Source organism: Podarcis raffonei, chromosome 3 (assembly GCF_027172205.1).
Source record: "Podarcis raffonei isolate rPodRaf1 chromosome 3, rPodRaf1.pri, whole genome shotgun sequence".
Classification (NCBI taxonomy): domain Eukaryota; kingdom Metazoa; phylum Chordata; class Lepidosauria; order Squamata; family Lacertidae; genus Podarcis; species Podarcis raffonei.
Genome location: NC_070604.1, coordinates 37,006,556 through 37,027,209, shown reverse-complemented (window position 1 = coordinate 37,027,209; position 20,654 = coordinate 37,006,556). Strand labels below are relative to the sequence as shown.

The following is a 20,654-nucleotide window of genomic DNA, read 5'->3' as shown; positions in this document are numbered from 1 at the left end:
ATTTCCCCAACCCAAGCCATGATTACTCTTTGCAGATGTTGCTGGAGTGGCATAGGATCCAGGAATTGAAAACAGATCCCCCACTTCTCCAGTAATGTGTAGTGGTAGAGAGAATATGTGATGGGACTTGTCACATAGCATCACTTAAACAGAGCAGAAGTTGTAAGAAAAACATTCCTCTAGAGTGGATGCAGCAAAGCCCAACAGTGTATATAGGCTGAAGCCCTTCTCCAAGTTGCAAGAAAGGAGAGAGCTTTCTGGGTGATTGTGGAATACCCTCTCTAAAGTGGTGTGTGTGGTTCAAACATTCCATTTCCCCACACATTGTAATTTCTTTGGTGCCTTAGCCTAGTGTATGTTTTATCTGTTGTCTTATATTACTGCTAGCTTTTGGCATCCATCTGTCTCAAGAGACGATAGAGCGTGCCTCCCGGAGTGAAGTCAAACTGCTGTGTTAGCAGCACCAAAGTGACCTCAGCAAGGTGCAAGCCTGGGCTGTGTGTATGGAGGTCTTGGGCTGCCCAGCCAACAAGACCTCCCTGTTGGCCTTGCAATATTTGGCACCAGCTTGGCTGCAGGAGTTGCTGGAAGTATGGCATATAAAGTGCCATCCTACCGTCTTGGGGACTTCACTTCAGATTTGTGTCGGGTTTGCTCCCTGTATAGGCTTTGCTCCTTAGCCTTATGTTCTCCTGAAGATATCCTGCAAAGCAGTGGAGATTTAAGATCAGACTTTTCCTTCTTCTAGATGGACTACCCTCCCAGGTTGACAAGCCCCATTTCCCCCTCACTTCCCTCTACAGCACATGCAGAAACCAGCATCTGACTGTTGGACCCAATATTGGTCTTGTCTGTTCAATCTGCCGGAGCCTATCTTCAACATGCAAGGGAAGTCCTTAACTCACTGAGGGTTTGAGACCCATCATCTATCCTCACCTGGTTTAGCTGGTCAGTCAAGGCTGTTTACTGGGGTGTGGCTGCTGCCACATGCTGACAGCTTCTAGGAACCACAGGTGAGAGCTAAGTGCAGTGTGGGGACCAAAGGTTGACAAGCTACCCCAGAAGGAGCACAACATGTCGCCCCACCAGAGGTGCTACTCCTCCCCTAACACCCCACACACCCGATTATTGCTAATATTATGGCTTTATTGTGTATCTTAATATTTCATGATATGTATTTATTATATATACTTAACACTTCTACTCTGGAATTATAGTGTATTAGGGGTGGTATACCAATGTTCTGAATATATAAATGTTTTGAATAGGTAAATATAAAGCCCGAGCCTTCTGAAGATGAATGTGTCATCTATTAAAAGCTTATGGCATCCATTTCAAGCTACTGTCCCTTGTGATATTTAAGAGGAAATGGGTTATGGAGCGGAGGAAGAGAAATTTCGTTTGGTCACTACTGAAATGATAGATTAAAACTTGTCATGCAGTGGATTTGCCTTGCGTTTTGCGATAGTATAGCATCCCTCTTTTTGATTAAGCATTTCCAAGCTTTTAAACCAGGCTCAATTCCCCAGCAGAGTTAACCAGATGCTCATTTCTTGCATTCAGTCCTATTTGTGCCTCTGTGCTCAAGCATTATTAGATGTGCCGGTATTCTTCGAGGGGAAGCATTGCCCATTAGGTTTGAAGGATAAAAAATGCTTCAAGTGTTTTCAAGTTCCATTTGGAAGGCATTCACCTGGGCCTTTGTTATCACTGATCCTGACATTCAAACTGACTAGCCGAAATCACTGATCCATACCTGCTTCATCTATCTTTCAGGATTTGAAGGTGCTTACTGTGAAATTGACAACAATGAATGCATCTCCAGCCCGTGTAAGAATCAAGGTCACTGTGTGGATGGGGTTAACGGTTACAGGTGAGGAAAAACAGCCCAAGGGAATGACGTTGCTAGATTTGACTTGGGAACGCTTTCAGACAGAGACAATGGATTGTAGCTCATGTGATTTTAGGTGATTTGTGGATAATGTTGTTGCCGCTGAATTATCCAGTGCATGACTGTGATCATTATAATCAAGCGTTCTGCCACAAGACCTTCCCAACTTGTCTATTTTCTAAAATGGTGCGCCAGCCAAGGAAATATGAACAAATATTATGCTTCCCCCCCCACACCCATTTCATTCTCTTTCTTTATTTGGATGTTAAAGATTCTTTGTAGCTCACTAGATGTCATTCTTCTCTCCAGGTGCTTCTGCAGAGATGGCTTTTCTGGGACATTGTGTGAAGTGGAGATTAATGAGTGTGCCTCAAATCCCTGTGCAAACAGTGGAACATGCATAGATCTTATAAACAGGTTTGTGAGTGAATCAAGTTTTTAAAAAATAGAATAAAAATTGTTCTGCTTTTCAATTGACTGTTGATGTAGAACTGCATGAACAAAAATAGGTAGGAAGCTAGATTCACCTTTCACTACATACCGTATTTTTTGCTCTATAACACGCACCCGACTATAACACGCACGTAGTTTTTAGAGGAGGAAAATCCGTAGGCATGCCACCCGTAGGCATTCCCTCCATAACACGCACAGACATTTCCCCTTACTTTCTAGGAGGAAAAAAGTGAGTGTTATGGTGCAAAAAATACGGTACTTAAACTCTGGCTTTATAAAGGGATTGTAGTAAGAGGTGTACAATCTCTGGTGCTAGGCAGCCCTTAAATTTCCAAAGCGCTCTGCAAGTAAGAATGGAAGGAGAATCAGGTTTAAATGGATTTATTCATGGAATAGGGCAGGTCCAATCCAATAGAGCTTTTCCCACATTGGAATTTCTGAACCGCTTGTGAATAATGCAAATTTATATTGAAAAGTATGTATATCATATGTATAATAATCATAAGAGTCAAACTCTCTGTGTTACTTATTTAATACCAAAGTTGTAGACATCTTTTTATGTTGCTACTTTAGGACATCTAGAATCTATATTCCTATAATATGCATACAATATTATACACATAATGGTGTATATAATACTAGTAAGAGCTGTTACAATCAGCCCAGGACAGAAAAGCACAGTTACTTCATGCATTCCTTTTCAGGACCCTACTCACTCTGCCTAGCAATGTGTTATCTAAATATTATAGCTCCTATGAATATTGGATGTGGAGTGAGTGTTTTTAGAAATGAATTCTGTGGTGGTGGTGGGGAATCAAAAATGGGGGGGGGGGGGATATCATTGTGATTATTTTGATGTGGATGTGGTACTCATGACACTTAGATATAATGAGCAGCTTGATCTAGTATAAAAGTGATATTGTTCATTGCTCTCCACTGAAGTTATTCCTCATCCGCATCATAATAGGTTCCTTTGCCACTGCCCAACTGGTTACTATGGGTCGTTCTGTGAGCTGGATGTGGATGAATGTGAAATTATTCCTTGCTTGCATGGAGGAAGCTGCTTCAACAAGCCTGGCGGCTATCAATGTGTCTGTGCTCCTGGTTTCACAGGTATAGTGCATTTGGAGAACACTGTGGAAGCAAAGCAAAACCACACTGTAACATCCTGAGAGTTGTATTGGCGTAAACAAGGTTTGCCACTACATCAAGGATGAGCAAAAGAGGTCACAAGCATATTGGAATACAAATCAATGTTTACCCTAGTGATTGTTGGATCTGCATCTTGTTAAGTACCTCTGGACCTTATTTACGTCATTTCTGATTTATTGGTTCCTTACCAATCCAGATATTTAGCTGAATTACATTAAAAGAGAGGTTACACAGAGCAGAGCAAAAATCAATATTGTGTGAATTCAGCCAAGAAAAAATAATTATTAGTATAGCTACTGAATAAGTTTTGCAAATACATATATCACAGCCTCCTTTTCAGTTGTGTCAGTTTTTATCACAGTCACAGTTCAGATACCTAGTGAATCAACATAAATCCTGGCATATGTAAAATAAATAATTCAGAATCTAGCATTAAAAACAACAACATTCCTTTACACTGGAATTGCTAATTACTGAACATTTGACTTCCTTAAAATGGACTATTGAAAATTTTGATCGGGTAGTGATCTTTAAATTTACACCCAGAATTAATGAATTATTTGCTGAGATTCACAAATGCATCATAGTAATAACTTAAGTATTCATATATAATGGATCATATATAATCGATGGTTTAGAAATAATTACTACAAATACATATAACATAGTGCAGTTAATATACAAGGAAAATAGTACAAGTTAAATCTTGCCTCTACCATTAACTCACCACGAGGCCTTCAACAAGCTACTTAGATCTTCCACCTCTTGTTTGAGTCCCAAGGGGTTCTTCCCATGTTGACCAGAGCTTTACAAACACTATGCCTGGGCTTGACTCCAGTGAAGCTCTGACTGCAGACTCAAGTCTCTTCTCACAGATCTGAAGTCATAATGAACGTGCTTGGAGAGAGAGCAGACCAAGGGCTGCTCACTCTCAGGAGCAAAGGGGAAGTTGTCATTTCTACACCCAGCCAGTGCAGACTATGTGCTGGTCTTCACCAGTGCCCTCTTCACTTTAATGTTCTCAGTGTTACCTGCATTGCATGGAGGCTGGCAAACAGCACAGGGGGAATTGTGAGGAAACTGGTGCAGAGATAGTACATATGTTTTGCATTCAAAAGGCCCCAGTTCAATATTTGACATTTCCAGGTAGGCCTTGGAAATACCTGAAACCCCTGAGAGCTGCTGCCCGTCGGTGTAGACAGTGCTGAGCTAAATGGGCCAATGCTTTGGCTCAATGCTGTGTGATGCAGCTTCCTATGTTCCCCTGTGTGGAGAATTGTTGTTGTTGTTGTCATGGTGAATGGAACCGGAGAGCCAAAATAGGTTAGGCAAGGCTGGTTGTGACTAGAGAAAGCAGACTGGGCCAGGTTCAGAATTTGACCACGTGGGTTTAGGTCAGGATCTAGGCCTTAGTTTTCATTCTTGCACCAGGACATAGTATTGCGGGAGTGTTCGAACTCTCTCAATTGAAAATACACATTTCTCTTACAAGTAACAGAATATACCAAGCTGTACATCCATTGATCCACACACAGCCCACCCGCCATTGTGCAGCCTTAATCAGCACAAAGGCAATTATTATCATTATCATTATCATTACCCCATCCATCTGACAGGGTTGCTCCAGCCACTCTGGGTGGCTTCCAACATATATAAAAATACAATAAAATGCAACACATTAAAAAATGTCCCTATATCAGATGTCATCTAAAGGTTGTATAGTTGTATAGTTACTTAGCTTCTTGACATCTGATGGGAGGGCATTCCACAGGGCGGGTGCCACTATCAAGAAGGCCCTCTGTCTGGTTCCCTGTAAGTTGCTTTTTGTCATGAGGGAAATGCCAGAAGGTCCTCAGTGCTTGATCTCAGTTTCTGGGCTGAATGACGGGGCGGAGACGCTGCTTCAGGTATCGTACCTCCTATTGGGTTTGGTATATGGCAGTTAGTATATAAGTTAAAGCATGTGGTATTCAGCTTAGTGGGTCTATTCAGATCCATTCTAATTGCATGTGTACTAACTATTAATCATAAGACAGAGGCATATGTGATTTCTTTGTGTTTGAATTCATTTTTGGGTCTGTTAACCATATTGTTTTGATAAGGTTTCTAGCCAGTTCCCTTTTTGATTGCCGCTGTAAGTATTCGTTCCTAAACAGCAGTTGATGTTGTTATTGAGTTCTAGTTTTTATTGCTTGTAACAAATTATGTAAAGCTTGTTATACCCAGAATGCAAAATGTTCTCATTTGCCTGCCTGAAAAAAAAGAAAAGAAAAACTATTTGAAGTAAGTTATAAGCTATCAGCCTGTGAGCAGAGGTGAGTTCACAATTCCCATCATGCAGCAGGCTGACGTTTGGCGTTGGATACAATTTATCGACTGCTTGAAAATTTGAGAAACATGTATTTTTAGAAATGTACTATATAGCTATGATGATACATGACTACTTTCTGTGTTTTATTGGCTTTATGTCACCTAATTCATAGGAAACGAAAACATATTGTTTGCGAGAGTGCCAACCTTCTCCGTTTTGGATAATGAAAAAGACAATTTAAAAAGTCAATATGTCAGCAGTTTAAAGGCACTGAATTTATGGGGATATAACCAGGCAATATATTTAGCTGATTAAAAAGCAAATACATTTCCAACTGCCTTGTCCCATATACACTGTGTGTTTGTGTGTGTGTGTGTGTGTGTGTGTGTGTGTGTGTGTGTGTGTGTGTATGAAGTGTTACATGTTGCCATAAAACCATAAACAATTCAGGACAGTCGTTTCTACCCTTGCTTTGCATGCCTGTTGGCTAGCATGCCTCATTCAACGTGCGTCTAAAGCCCTGAATCTTCCTCAATGCAGGACCATTGGGGGCGGGCCTGCTCCCCTCTATGCACACTCATTCCTCATTTTCTGAAGGAGTCTCTGGATACGTTCCTTGTGGCCAGTTCTTTTGCTTTCTCCTGGAATCCCTTCCAAACAAACCATATTTGTTCAGTCTTTTTCTAATTGTACTGTCATGAACTTTAACATTTAACATGCTAACTGAGGCCTGTAGAGCCTGAGATTTAATTCTTGGGGTTTTGTTGCAGTTTCTCTGAGCATTGCACGGTCTGACCTTGGGGTGAATTTTCAGGGACGTCCACTCCTGAGAAGATCGGCAACTGTCTTGAATGTTTTCCATTTTTAAATCATCTTTCTCACTGTAGATTGATGGACTTAAAATTGGTTGGAGATAGCCTTAGAACCCTTCACAGTTTCATGGGCAGCAGTACTTGCTTCTCTAAAAGCATTGTCGTCTTTCCTCCTTGGCATTGTGTTAAAACACACCTGAATTCTCCAGACCATCAAACTGCTAAAACTTTGGCTTTTATAGAGGTGGGCACACTTGCTGATTATCAGTTAAGCAAGGGCATTTGATTAGCAGCCCCTGTCTGTCACTTAACCTCTTAATTTCTATGGAACAACTAAGGGTGTAGTTAGTTTTTCACATATGACTTCTCCATCCTGGCTTTATTTCTGTTAAATAAATCATGACACGGTGTAATATGTCATGTGGTGTTGTTCATTTACCTAATTTTAAGGCCTGCTAAGGAACAAATGATTACAATTATGTCCTGATATGTAAAACCACAGAATTCAAAGAGGGTGCATTTTATTTTTGTCATGAATGTACATTGCTAAAGTTGATGGTGCAAAAGTTGCAATTAGTAAAGATGCACCTTGTTAATAAAGATGACAGCTAGACTGCCTTTCTTTAAATGTTACTATCTGTAAAAGCTTTAAAGCAAGAAAAGTGCATATCTATGCCCTTTCAGAAGGGAAAGGGCATATTGTTTACTATCCATACCCATAATTAAGACAGTCATCTATGATTGTTTAGTCAAGTGTGCTTTGGTTACCTGTCAAGACTAATCAAATACATTGAAAGTGATTAAGACTCTAACTTAAATCCACAAACCCACATAAAGTTTTGTGATGGAGATTAATCCTACAGTGCATAGTCACAGTGGGGAGTCATTCTTGATGTGAAAAAGTTTCTTCCCGGTGCACGTAGGTATCCGAAGTATAATCCTTATCTGCATTTTTCCATATTTCTGGAGCTCAAAAGAGACACAGTGTCTTTAAGTGTGCATTGCAGAGCTTATTTCCCTTATCAGCTCATCATAATGATTTCACAGTGGTTATATGCTAATGGTTTTCTCCAGCTTATTGTGGGCTGTTATATTCCAGAACAGGAAAACTATTTGACAAAGGAGGGAAGTGACAACAAGAATGAGAAGAAGTTTCAGAGAAAAGTCAGATTTAGAGTAATGAGTCAAAAATGGAAGTACAATTTAGACAAAGTCATTTCCTTCATTGCTGGATATCAGTGCACATGTGGGTCTAGCTCTTTTAAATGAGGATGTGTTCCATGAACGACTACTTTACAGTCTCAGTAACCAGAGAGGAGTGCCTGGCGTGCTCTGGTCCATGGGGTCACAAAGAGTCGGACATGACTAAACGACTAAACAACAACAAACCAAGCCTTCACATACTACAATAATACGAACATAGCATTAGAAGAGCTTTACTGGGGCTGAGCAAAGTCTGTCTAACAGTCCAGCCTACTTCCAGGGTTGGCAACCAGATGCATCTGGGTCACCTTCAAGTAGGACAGGGATGGGGAGCCTGTAGCCTTCCAGCTGCTGATGGACTATACATTCCACCATTCCTTACTATGAGCCATGCTGGCTGGGGCTGATGGGAGCTGGAGTTCAACAGGATGGCAGGCTTCCCATAGCAGAAGTAGAACAGAAAGGCAACAGGACTCCCCTGTTCTTTGTCCCCAGCACCTAGTATACTATTCTAGAGCACAAACTGGACATAAAGACTGTGCTCTTGCAATGCGGTTCTGCATATGCAAGTGGATTCCTTACTGTCAGCTACAGGGAGGACAATACTGTTGCATTCTAATGCTATTATTCCATCTATTGTGCCTATACTGTATCCATGTGGCTCAGGATGGTTTTCAGGGAGTATAACAAAATACGACTGAAAGGCAAAAGTCATGCCAGGAACAGGGGATTAACTGTTTTTAAGTGGTGTTTTAGTACAGTGGTACCTCAGGTTACATACGCTTCAGGTTACATACGCTTCAGGTTAAAGACTCTGCTAACCCAGAAATAGTGCTTCAGGTTAAGAACTTTGCTTCAGGATGAGAACAGAAATCATGCTCCAGCGGCGTGGCAGCAGCGGGAGGCCCATTAGCTAAAGTGGTGCTTCAGGTTAAGAACAGTTTCAGGTTAAGAACGGACCTCCGGAATGAATTAAGTACTTAACCTGAGGTACCACTGTATAAGCAAAATGTTAATGATATACCCAAAGACCGTTTTGTTAATTGAAGTTGCTGTTTCTTAGGGTTATATCTCAGCTTGTTTTTTGTCTTTCTCAAGGACAGTTACTTTTTCTTACTGGCTCGTTATCAGTCTATATACTAATTGATATCAATTCATATTCAGTATGGTAAGGTAGAATAAGTTGCTCTTGTGCTGTCTGGCAAATACAGGGGGATGAATGTCATGTTAATAATATGCTGTTCTATCCCATTCAAAAACGTAGGACCAAATTTATTCAGAAACTGATACACACAAGATTTTATTATGTATTTGTACTGCACTGGATTTGTTCATTATTGATGCAGTTTTAACACTCAGGGAAGTGAGCACAGGAACTTGGCGGAATTGCTTCTGAGCCTACATTGGACATCAAGAATTGGAAAGAGCTTCCGTCAGAATGCAGACCTTAAAAAACACCAACAGATTCACACAGGGGAGAAACCATTTAAATGCATGGAGTGTGGAAAGGACTTCAGTCAGAGTGGAACACTTAAAAAACATCAACAGACTCACAGTGTGGAAAGAGTTTCCGTTGTAATACAAGCTTAGATCACATCAACGGACTCATACAGGAGAGAAACCATTTACATGTGTGGAGTGTGGAAAGAGCTTCAGTTATAGTGGAAACCTGAGAATACATCAACAGACTCACATAGTTAAGAAACCATTTAAATGTATGGAGTGCGGAAAGACATTTGGTGATAATGAAAATCTTAGAACACATCAACGGACACACACACGGGAGAAACCACTTCAATGTATGGAGTGTGAAAAGAGTTTTAGTAATAGTGGATGTCTTAGGAAACATCAACAGACTCACACAGGGGAGAAACCATTTCAGTGTATGGAGTGTGGAAGGAGCTTCAGTCAGAGTGGAACCCTTGATTTTCGTCAGCAAACTCACACAAAAGACAAACCTTATAAATATCAGGAAAGTAGATAGAGGTTTACTCTTAGTGGAAGTTCAGAATCAACAGACTCATGGACAGGAAGAACTTGGCAGGGGGTTGGACTCGATGGCCCTTGTGGTCTCTTCCAACTCTATGATTCTATGATTCTAAAGAATTGGGCTGCTGTAATGCAATCAGGCAAAGCAGGCCACACACCTGATCACCAGTATTGTAATATCATGTTTCACAGGACACTGATGACTTCTGACAACCTAGGAATAATGTAAACCTTAAGAGAACATGCATTCTTTCTTTGGAATGCTGCTGTTTTAGGAGGGTATTATCAAGAATAGATGAACAGTATTAGCAGGGCATGTATTGCTGAAGTGACATTGGGTACCTATTGACCACTTTGCCAGTTGGCCTATGTAATGTTCTGCTACTGTCCAAAGAAATAGACCCTGAGGTCTGTTCCAGGAAAGTGTTATTGCAGAATGATGAAATTCCTTTTAGATATTAATCATACCTGCAGTGTAATATCTTTCATTCCATAGATCACAGTAATTTCTATTCCCTGTCATGGATCAAACCTGATTCTATTCTGTCTTTGTCACTGAACAAGAGATTGAATTGCAGTCTTTATTTTCCCATTTCTTCTGTCCATAAACCACCCTCTTGGCTTATTACTCCATCATGATCTCTGAATTTTTAGAAACCTTGCACGACTGTCTCCAGAATTTGACTCAACTGTCGCAGGAGCTGTCTCTAAATCAACTCACTGGAAGGTGTTAAACTGCAGTGGCATCACAAATACTGCCTTGGTTTGCTTGGATGTGCTTCTAGTAACTGCAGTAAATTTGCCTTCATTTGCCACCTGTGGGGCCCTGAAGCCTCCAAACTAGCTCAAAAGAAGAAGGCTTTTCAGTTGCATTTATCTGGGTCCTGACATATATCTGTTTTCATACGTTGACAAAATGGAGATGGGGTTGCTGAAATTCACTTCAGCAAATCAATGTCCACCGTATTTTGGACATTTAGTATAACCTATATAAATCCCTTTATTTAAAATGGGTCACTATTCTGTAACTTACGTTCTTAAAATACAGTAATTATTGCCATTCAGCCTTGAACACATCTAGTCTGGGTATTGCTTTTTCCAAATGAAATTTATTTGCCATTTCTAGTTTTCCCCTGTGAATGTTGCTCCTAGACTACTCACTCACCCTCATGTCACTGTGCTAATCATTCACGACATCTTCTGCTTTAGGCCCACCTGCTTTCCTTTCAGTCAGCTGGAGCTAAATCTCTTCCCCAACCCGATTTAGCACACAAAAGACGACAACGAGGCTTTTATTATGGCAGTTGCATCTCACTCCTGGCTGTACGTGAGGGTTCCGGTTACGCTATGGAAAGCACGCAGACATAAGACCTAGTCATTGTGAAAAGGATAACACCGTCAAATCTCAGTGCCTGATATCTGTAAGCAGAAGTGTGCTGCTCTTCTGAATTTCTAATTGTGAGGCTTGCTTCTTGGGGCTTGACAAGGTTATTTTTGACACTCTGGTGATTCACCATTTCCAGCAGACTGAGTAACCACCACTAGAAGTGTGGGCCTGGTTATACATTGTGACTAACAAGAAAGGCATGAATTCATGTAACACCAAATTAGACATGAAATACTGTAATGCTGACAACCTGTAACCTTTACAGAGTGCCAGCTGTCATGCCGTTTAGAGCATGGCTTGTTCAGAAAGAACATCTCACCCCTCTTGTCAAATTTTATCCTCTTTCCCCCACCCCTCTTAATATTAAAGAGGGTGGGCATAACTAGCTCACAGTCCTTCTCATTACATGTGGCATTTTCACTGAGGGAAGGAATGTATGCTACAGTGCTGATACCAATGTATGGCTATTGTTTTTAACACTTGATTGGAAGCCACCCAGAGTGGCTGGGGAAACTCAGCCAGATGGGCAGGGTATAAATAATAAATTATTATTATTATCATTATAATGTGGGTTTGCAGTTTGCTGCAATCCATCCATAATGGCATGCCTAATCAGTGCCCTAGCAGGAAATATGGACCCGCCCACCAACCTATCATGCAAGGCAACTGCATTGCTCTTATCACAACAAATGAGCCTTTGTTTCCCTTTTTTTGCACTAAGCTCAGTGACAAAGTGTTCTGTTGACAAATTCTTCTGGCATTTCTGAAGTTTGGTCTCCTGCTATCAGTGGACTATTGTCAGGAGTGCGTGCAGGAGCCAGGCCCTGTGACCAGTATGGCTTCGCAGGCCTGGGCTTTCCTAAGTTTGTTCTGAAGAGGCAAGGTGCAGCCGCACAGGTGAGGCCAATTGGTAACTCACAGCACCTGGTGGCAAGAGCTGGGAAGGGATATAAGGTCAGCATTTCCCTTTGGCTCTTTGCCACCACAACACGTTTCCTGCCTTGCTGCATTTGGCTTCTTGACTCCTTGCTTCCTGATCCTCAGACCCTTGGCTTCTTGACTCCTTGCTTCCTGATCCTCGGACCCTTGGCTTCTTGACTCCTTGCTTCCTGATCCTCGGACCCTTGGCTTCTTGACTCCTGGTTTTCTGACCCTCAGACCCTTGGCTTCCTGACTCCTGGCTTCCGGACTCTCATTCCTGCTCCCACCCCGCCATCTTGACCCCGGTCCTGACGTCCTCCGCCAGGACTTTGACCTCCTGTAAACCAGACAGTGACAGCTATATATATAATAACCAAGTTTGGACACTCCTGATACCATATTCTTATGTTAGCTTCATTGTCACATCCTGCCATCTGCAATAATCTCTTTACTTGCAAAATGCCTGTCATAATGACAGTGGGAGAAAGGCCCTTGATATGCCACGTAAAGCACACTGCAGTAATCCAGTCTAGATACCAAAGTGGTGCCCCATAGCTATTTTCAGGAAATGACCTTGGAAATAGGACTGGAACCACTGGAACACAATGCCCCCAACCTCCACCTCCTTGAAGATGCTCCAGAAAGATACCATGGTCAAGAGTATTAAAAGCCACTGAGAAAGCAAGGAGGATAAGCAGGGCCACACACTCCTCTTTCTCCTGATAAATATAATCCACTAGGGTGACTAAGGCAGTTTTAGTGCTGTGGCCAGACCTGAAGGCAAACTGGAATGGATCCATTTAATGAGTTTCTTCCAAGCATGCCTGAAGCTAGACAGCCACCAGCTTCTTGAGCACCATGTCCACTAGGCTACCCTGTCCCACCCCCTGGTCACCCAGGCATAGGTATAACATTCAAATATACACATTGAATGGCATGATGGCACTGCGAATCAAACCCTAGCCAGCAAAATGAAAGGCTTAAGAGAGAATTTGCAGCCCTGACACTCATGCAAAGTGAGGAGGAAGGGAGGAGCAGGAAAACTTCTGACCCAGCCTAGGTATAGTGCAGCACCGGTTCTGGTCTCATCAAGTGGTAGCAATGGAGTCAGCTCAGGGCTTCTTGCCAACTGCCTTGAAGGGGTAGGGAGAGGATCATACCTGCAGGTGAAATAATGTTCTGTACTAGACTCCACAGGTGGATGCTGGGCTGGGTGGAGGAATGACTACAGCCTAGCATGAAGGGGAGTTGGCTAGCAGCCTCAGTTTTCAGATTTTGAGAGGAAATTGATTGTGCCAATTGAATTTATCATATATCCATTGTGGATTGTCTAGGGGTGCAACAGGCACATTCAGTAGCTGGAACAGGAAGATGTCATCTTACTTCCACCCTGATATGCAGGAAGAAGTTAGAGGAGAGTATTGCCTAAACCACTAGGTAGACAAGTTCAGTAGCTCTCGTTAGTTGATTATAACAGTTTCTTTAAAAAATGGTTCAACTGATTTCTTTAGAATAGCAGTACTTCTAAACCTCCAGCACTTCCAGGCAAAAGTTGCTAAATGAGACTCTTCCTATAGTTCTTCTGTAACATCCTATTACAAAATAGGTAAACAACACCGAGACGTATTTTTATTTTGCTGCAAAATGAGCATATTCTAGGGAATAAGTAAATTGGATGTAATTTAGTATAATGATCAGTTTTCTGAAGATCGTTTTCCTGATTGCTGAGTTAATCATGTCCCTTTTCATAATCTTAGTAAATTGGGGTGGTGAGATTTTGGTGAAAACACCTGGGCATCTCTCACATAAAATGTATGTATTCCTACGGGGGGAGGGGACTCCTATAGCAAGAACAATGTATATTGATGATGTATAAAGGGGGGGGGACACACACACTCAGCATGGTATAGCTATTACTGCCATTGCCATTGTCATCATTTATTAGAAAAAAAAGTTTTTAAAAGTGATTTGACAAGATAAAAACAGAACGAACAAAAACATTTTTAAATCAGTTTTTTTTTTAAAAAAATGAACATTTCAAAATACACAAAATGCTCATCCTGTGGCATTTCCAATTAGGAAATGTCTAAAAAGGGTAAAGGGACCCCTGACAGTTAAGTCCAGTTGCAGACGACTCTGGGGTTGCTGCGCTCATTTCGCTTTACAGGCCGAGGGAGCCAGCATTTGTCCGCAGTTTTTCCAGGTCATGTGGCCAGCATGACTAAGCCGCTTCTGGCACAATGGAACACCGAAACCAAAGCAGTGCATGGAAATGCCATTTACCTTCCCACTGGAGTGGTACCAATTTATCTACTTTTTGTCTCCCACCCCCTTAAAGATGAGCACCACAGTAGGAGGCAACTTGATTACCAAAGCCTGAGTAGACTAAAAGGTCTTAGCCTGACACTTAAAGATTGACAATGGCACCAAGAACTTCTCCCTTGAGAGACCACTTCACAGACAAGGAGCAACCACTGAAGAGACCCATTCTTGTGTGGTCAACCTCCACACCTCCCTCTGGTGGGGCACATTATATGATTCAGGTGGATTTGTTGAACACTGTTGTTGTTTTCCTGTTTTTGTTACTTAGCAAGTATGAGAGCACATTTACATGCTGCTGCATCAGCAAAGGAGCACGCAGAACACGTGTGGCAGCAACAAATATTAGGAAAGCAAATGTTGAGGCAGGAGAAGAACAAAGGTGAAGGCAGGTTTTCTGCTAATGGCTGAAAGTAGTCATCTTACATGATTGCCAAAGGAATGCTGTGCTTTCATTTGTATAACAGACCTCCAATGGAACTCCCGCTCTTCCTCTCCTGCCACCTGCCGGCCCCCTGTGCAAATAGCCTCGAAATTTGTTCCATCAGGGTTAGGAAACCCTCCAGAGCTGATTTTGGGGCATGCATGGGCTAAGGGGAAGGGGAAGTCCCATCAAATGGGTGGAAATCTGCTTGTGCAATGTTGGATACACTCCTGTGCCTTTTAGTGTGTGGCTTTAACTAAAAAGATTTTTAAAAATGGGCAAACCTACTTAATTTTGCCCAGTTTTGCAACGGACCTTTTCAACCAAAAGTGACTTTGAAATAAATACCCCCCCCCAAAAAAAAAAGTGCATAAAAGGCATATACTAGTGAATATAGTATTTTTAAAACATGTATTACGGTTTTTTGGCTGTGGTAAAATGTATTGCGTGTTGAGTCCCACAATGCCACCCCCAAAAAATTCACACTTCACACATCAATTTTTGTTTAAGGTTTTTGGCATAATTTTGGCCACAACTTTATTCAAAATACAAAAAATGTGAGTGGTTGCTTAGGCATTGGTTATGACTATCTGTCCTTGCCCTCAGGGACAGAGCTGGCCTTCCGGACTCCGGCGGAAGCCAGCGTGGGAAACAAGTATTGGGTGAGGAAATGGAGCTGGGCAACAGTCCCTCACTTCTCACCCTCATGTTCCTGTGGGGCTTGCACGGCCCAAGTCCGACTCCGGGGACAAGGACGAAAAGAATGGCAAGCCCCTGGATTCCTTTAACGGAATTCCCTTTCCGCATCATTTGGAGGGATAGGCACTTACCCCTCCAAGAACCAATTTAACCAATGCCTAATCGCCAACCTTACAAGTTGTGACGATTTGCTACGCAGTAGGCAAAAACCAAATGGCACCAGCCAATCAGCCAAATGGCAAAATTCCTACCAGGCCCCCGCTCCAAGGCGGACGACCCCATGACAGGCATAGCAAGGTCAAGTGATCAAGAAAAACCACCCTATAAAAGGGAGGGAGGGCGGGTGATCCGGTGCAAAACGGCCAAGAGGACGTCCAACGTCTGGCCCCTGTATTTAAAGACTCTTACCCCTCCTCCAAATTGGCAACAATCAAAACTCCCCAGCAACCCAAATTTAACCACTTAAAGGCTTGGGTTCCTTACCAAATTTGCCTAGTCACTGCAGGGTGGCTTGTTCCCCCAACCGCAACACGTGCTCTCTGTTAGGGAGAACACGCTCTGCCAAGTAAATGTGCTTAGAGTTGTGCTGTACTTTTTTAAAAATAATAATAATCCATGATTCCCCCCAACATATGGCTTATGCATATGATATCTAATAAATTAGATAAAGTTGGTGAAAAACAAGCAATGAACATGCCGTATAATTGCTATAGTATAAATTGTAAGGTCAAGTTCTGGCTCCCTCAGATTAAGTAAAGGTAAAGGGACCCCTGACCATTAGGTCCAGTCATGGCCAACTCTGGGGTTGCGGTTCTCATCTCGCTTTATTGGCCGAGGGAGCCGGCGTACAGCTTCCGGGTCATGTGGCCAGCATGACTAAGCTGCTTCTGGCAAACCAGAGCAGCACACAGAAATGCCGTTTACCTTCCCGCCAGAGCGGTACCTATTTATCTACTTGCACTTTGATATGCTTTCGAACTGCTAGGTTGGCAGGAGCAGGGACCGAGCAATGGGAGCTCACCCCGTCACGGGGATTCAAACCGCTGACCTTCTGATCGGCAAGTCCTAGGCTCTGTGGTTTAACCCACAGTGCCACCCACGTCCCCTCTCAGATTAAGTGACATCAAATCTAAAACTCACTGGCTGGAACTCTTAAAGAGGCCAAGTGTCTAATTCATTAGCCAATTAGTAAAGGCCAGGGAAAAGTCAAGTATTTGTACATCAAATATGTGTATTCTGCACCATAGGCAACCAACAGACATCTCAAACAACTAATCAGGAGTGTACCTTTCAGCTCCCCCCGCTGAAGTGGAGTGATTACATTTTCTGCCAAATTAGGCCTCTGATGTGTCTTCAGATGACACTAAGTATGCTTATGAACTTGTATGCCGAAGTAGTTACCAGCGCATAGGGAACCCAAATCTGTTGCTCAGTCCATTGCTTCTGCTCTGGATATTAAAGAAAAGACTACCTTTAATGCTAAAGCAGATTGCAGCAGCTGAGCATGAAGTTATATCAGTAAATTCTCATGAAAACGTAATGCACATTGTTCTGCATGCACAGCTATTAGGAGACAAGGAACAAAATGAGCATTGATTGGATGCCACCACGAAAGTCCTCTGTTTATCATCCATACATTTCCCACTGCTTAGGGAATTACTCTGAAAATGTCAATCTGTGTAGTCAAGGTTACCACCTAAAGGCTAAAGCATAATGCTATGCATGTGCAGGAAATAAAAGGAGGCTAATTGTTTCCAAGGGCCTCTAAACACAACAGAGCACATAAGTCGGTTAGGCCTATTCTGTCTCTGGGAGATTGTCAGCACTCCGTGGTTAAGTGATTATATGCTAGTGGTCAAGCAACTGACCCTTAAAAGCAGATCAAAGAAGAAATGAGCAAGCCCATTCACTATCATTTCAGGACAACGACTTACATTAAAAACAAAACAAACCATGTTGCATTTTCTGTGGGAGGTTGTCCTTGAATCTGAGAGCTGTGCGCAAATGTAGCATGTTCAGTATGTTGCTCTGCTTGTTACTGTATAGTTTTCAAAAGAAAAAAACCCACACGCAGACAAGCAATTCTATCATTATTGTTAATTTTGTGGTCTTCTTCGTTTAGTGAGCCCAACAATGTTGCCTGAGGCTTACTAAATGCATTTAAGACATATGCCTGGTTCAGCAAACTGTGTTGCCATGTGTTCTGGCATTTGTCACAGTGTCCCGTTGAACCAGAAACAGTTTCATCATTCTGGCCACATGACTCAGAAAGCTTTCTATGGACAAACGGCTGGCTCCCTCAGCCTGAAGTGAGATGAGCGTTGCACCTCATAGTTGCCTTTGACTGGACGTAACCATCCAGGGGTCCTTTATCTTCACCTACAAATTACAGTTGCTGTGGCCAGGCATGCCAACTCTAGTGAGCTGATGTGTCTCCAACCCCCTCAGTCTTTGTTGGAAAGGGGCTAGGCCCCCTCAATGTTGAGGGGGCCCAGCACACAAATGCAACATCACGCGTGGTGAGTGTTGCATGTGCAGCTGGCTCCTCCAGAGCGCTCAGCCTTCTCCGGACAACACAGTGTCATTTGTGTGACATCACACATGCCACACGCTGGGTCCCCTCAATCTGGCACCTCTGACTGAAGCAGTGGCGTAGCGTGGGTTGTCAGCACCCGGGGCAAGGCAAGTAATTTGCGCCCCCTAACCCGTGGATTTGCGCCCCCTAACCCATGGATTTGCGCCCCCTAACCCTAACCCCCAGATGTTGCGCCCGGTGCGGCCGGCCCCCCTGCACCCCCCACGCTACGCCAATGGACTGAAGCTCTAGGCAATGTCTATCAAGGTGGGTTGTGTTGTTTAAGTTTTTTACTGTCAGTAGCTCCATACAAACCTTGCCAGGTCACAAACTTCCTGACAGCCTGCATACACTCGTAATGCAATTTTACGGAGGCTACAGAGTGATTGATGAACTGAACCTCTATGCTCCATTATCACCCAAGACATGGTGATATTAAAAGCCCAACACCTATGTTGCCATATGTCCAAGGGGATATTGAGTCACCGGTGAAGAATTTCAGATGTGAGGCTTAGCAGTTATATGACAGACCAGTATTTTGTTTTTGAGAATATGCTGAGAGAGATATTACTGAGCTCTTGTCTGTTGAATCAACAAACAAACAAAAAAACGGCTTTGGGAAGTATGCTTATCGTCATCCTTGTGAGCCTTTAATTGTGCAGACTTTATGATAATACTAACAAATGCCACTTTGTACAAGATGACATTTCATACAGAGAAGTAATTTCTTTGTTGGTGTTTGCATAAATCTGGCATGTAAAATCTTGTGTAACAAATGCACAAAAGTCTATTTTGCAATTTGCGGGATAACCTCACTCTCCTGGTATTTTAAGCACAGGTGCAAGTATAATCCAACCATAATTCAGTACCTTCTTACTTTGTAAGTCCTGGTGAATTTCAGTGGAACATTTACAGTGGAAGAGTTTTGAGCACATCTGTGGGAGTTTGCTGATCTTTGTCTGGGTTGTGCCTTTTCGTAGTTTCCAGTCAGCCTTGTGTAAAAAGAGGTGAGGGACAACCAAAGAACTTGACTAATAGTTCTTACCCACCAAATACAAATATCTAGATAATCTTGACATATTAGAGATATCCTCTTTTATTTTAATGCTGCACACCATGGGTGCTGGAAATAAAAGTTTGCAAGAGAATACATCAAAAAGTTTCTTGAAGTGATAAGGATCACATTGTTCATACCACCACTTTTCAGATTAAAGGACAAATCTAGCCCTAAGATGCTCCATAGGCAGTATTTGACATTTAACTTAAATCAATGTTTAAAAAATTATCACCCTACGTGAACTGAACTCTGTTGAATGCAAATATTTCTAGACTTTTTGTCCCCATTTCTGGCAAAGTTTCATCTTGTTGCTGCAAGGCAAAGTTGTGACCTGTGAAGTATTATGCTGTGTAAAAACAGGGCAAATATATTTACCTCCAAGCTGACCTCGCACTTCAAATTTCACCCCTCCATACAGCGACCATTTAATTTGATTTAATATCACTAAGCTAAAATAATTCCTTGCAATAAATTTGTAAATGACCCCAAAATACAAATTCAAAGCCTTTAGAGTTGGCCATTAACCTGTAATAAATCTTTCAAAGATGAAATCAATAGCATATTAGGTTCAACAACCTTATCAGCCGGGTTTTATTCAACACGTATATGAGAAAGGAAGTTAAAAACTCACTGCCACTAATATAGTGAGGCACATGGCAATGGAGTGCTGGAGCTGGAATAAAAGGTACACTAGTTTTAAAGGGAAATCTACCCTCCCCGTTAAGAGGGAGGGAACAGACACCTAGAAGAGGCTGCGCAAGGAGCTAGTCCCAACCCTTTGGGGTGTCGTGGAGTCTTTGTGCCTGTAAATATGACCACTTTTAAGCTTCAGATGAGTTGGATTGGTTGGTATGAATGAATTTAAATTAGGACAGTCTGGCACAAATTTGGACTCATGAAACTTACAAGGATCTGAATGGTCTGGCACCTACAGAGGGTCCAGGAAGGGGGGGAACATACACAAGTTCCCTGGACCCATTTCTTCTCTTGGTCGAAACCATCTTATTCACCCTCTCATTTTCTCCCAGAAAATGGTGGTGGTGATAAGGAGAAGTGCTAGATGCAGCTGCCCAATTGCTTATCGGCTCTGTGCATCACAAACAACCAGGCTGTTGCACTGAAGAACTGGGAAAAGGAGCAGCTGGTGATAATGGCAGTGAGGACAGGTCACAGAATCCCTGAAGGAAAGAGAGAGTGTTGTCCGAGGGCCTTCCACACCTGCAGCTGGTATTGAACTCAGTGCTCCCCTTCAGTCAGGAAGTGGAGATTGACCACCCCTTCGTTTTTCACAGAGAGCAAAAACTAGGGATTTTATCATGTTTGGCTTGGTGGATCACAACTTGTGTACACCTAAATGAGATCAACATTCTGGTTGCTGCTTAAGGTTAAGTGCATGATGCAATGAATTAACTGATTATTGTTTAGTCATTTAGTCGTGTCCGACTCTTCGTGACCCCATGA

The 20,654-nt window shown here is 42.4% G+C and overlaps 1 protein-coding gene across 1 annotated transcript in view; it reads left to right on the top strand.

Annotated features, from left to right (window-relative positions):
• The window catches only part of LOC128410231 (protein eyes shut homolog), a 472,516-nt gene that overhangs the window by 106,097 nt on the left and 345,765 nt on the right, over window positions 1-20,654 (top strand). The window contains exons 11-13 of the mRNA XM_053381165.1: window positions 1,777-1,873; window positions 2,201-2,308; window positions 3,312-3,457. Coding sequence (XP_053237140.1) covers window positions 1,777-1,873; window positions 2,201-2,308; window positions 3,312-3,457 — 351 coding nt within the window. The remainder of the gene's footprint in view (window positions 1-1,776; window positions 1,874-2,200; window positions 2,309-3,311; window positions 3,458-20,654) is intronic.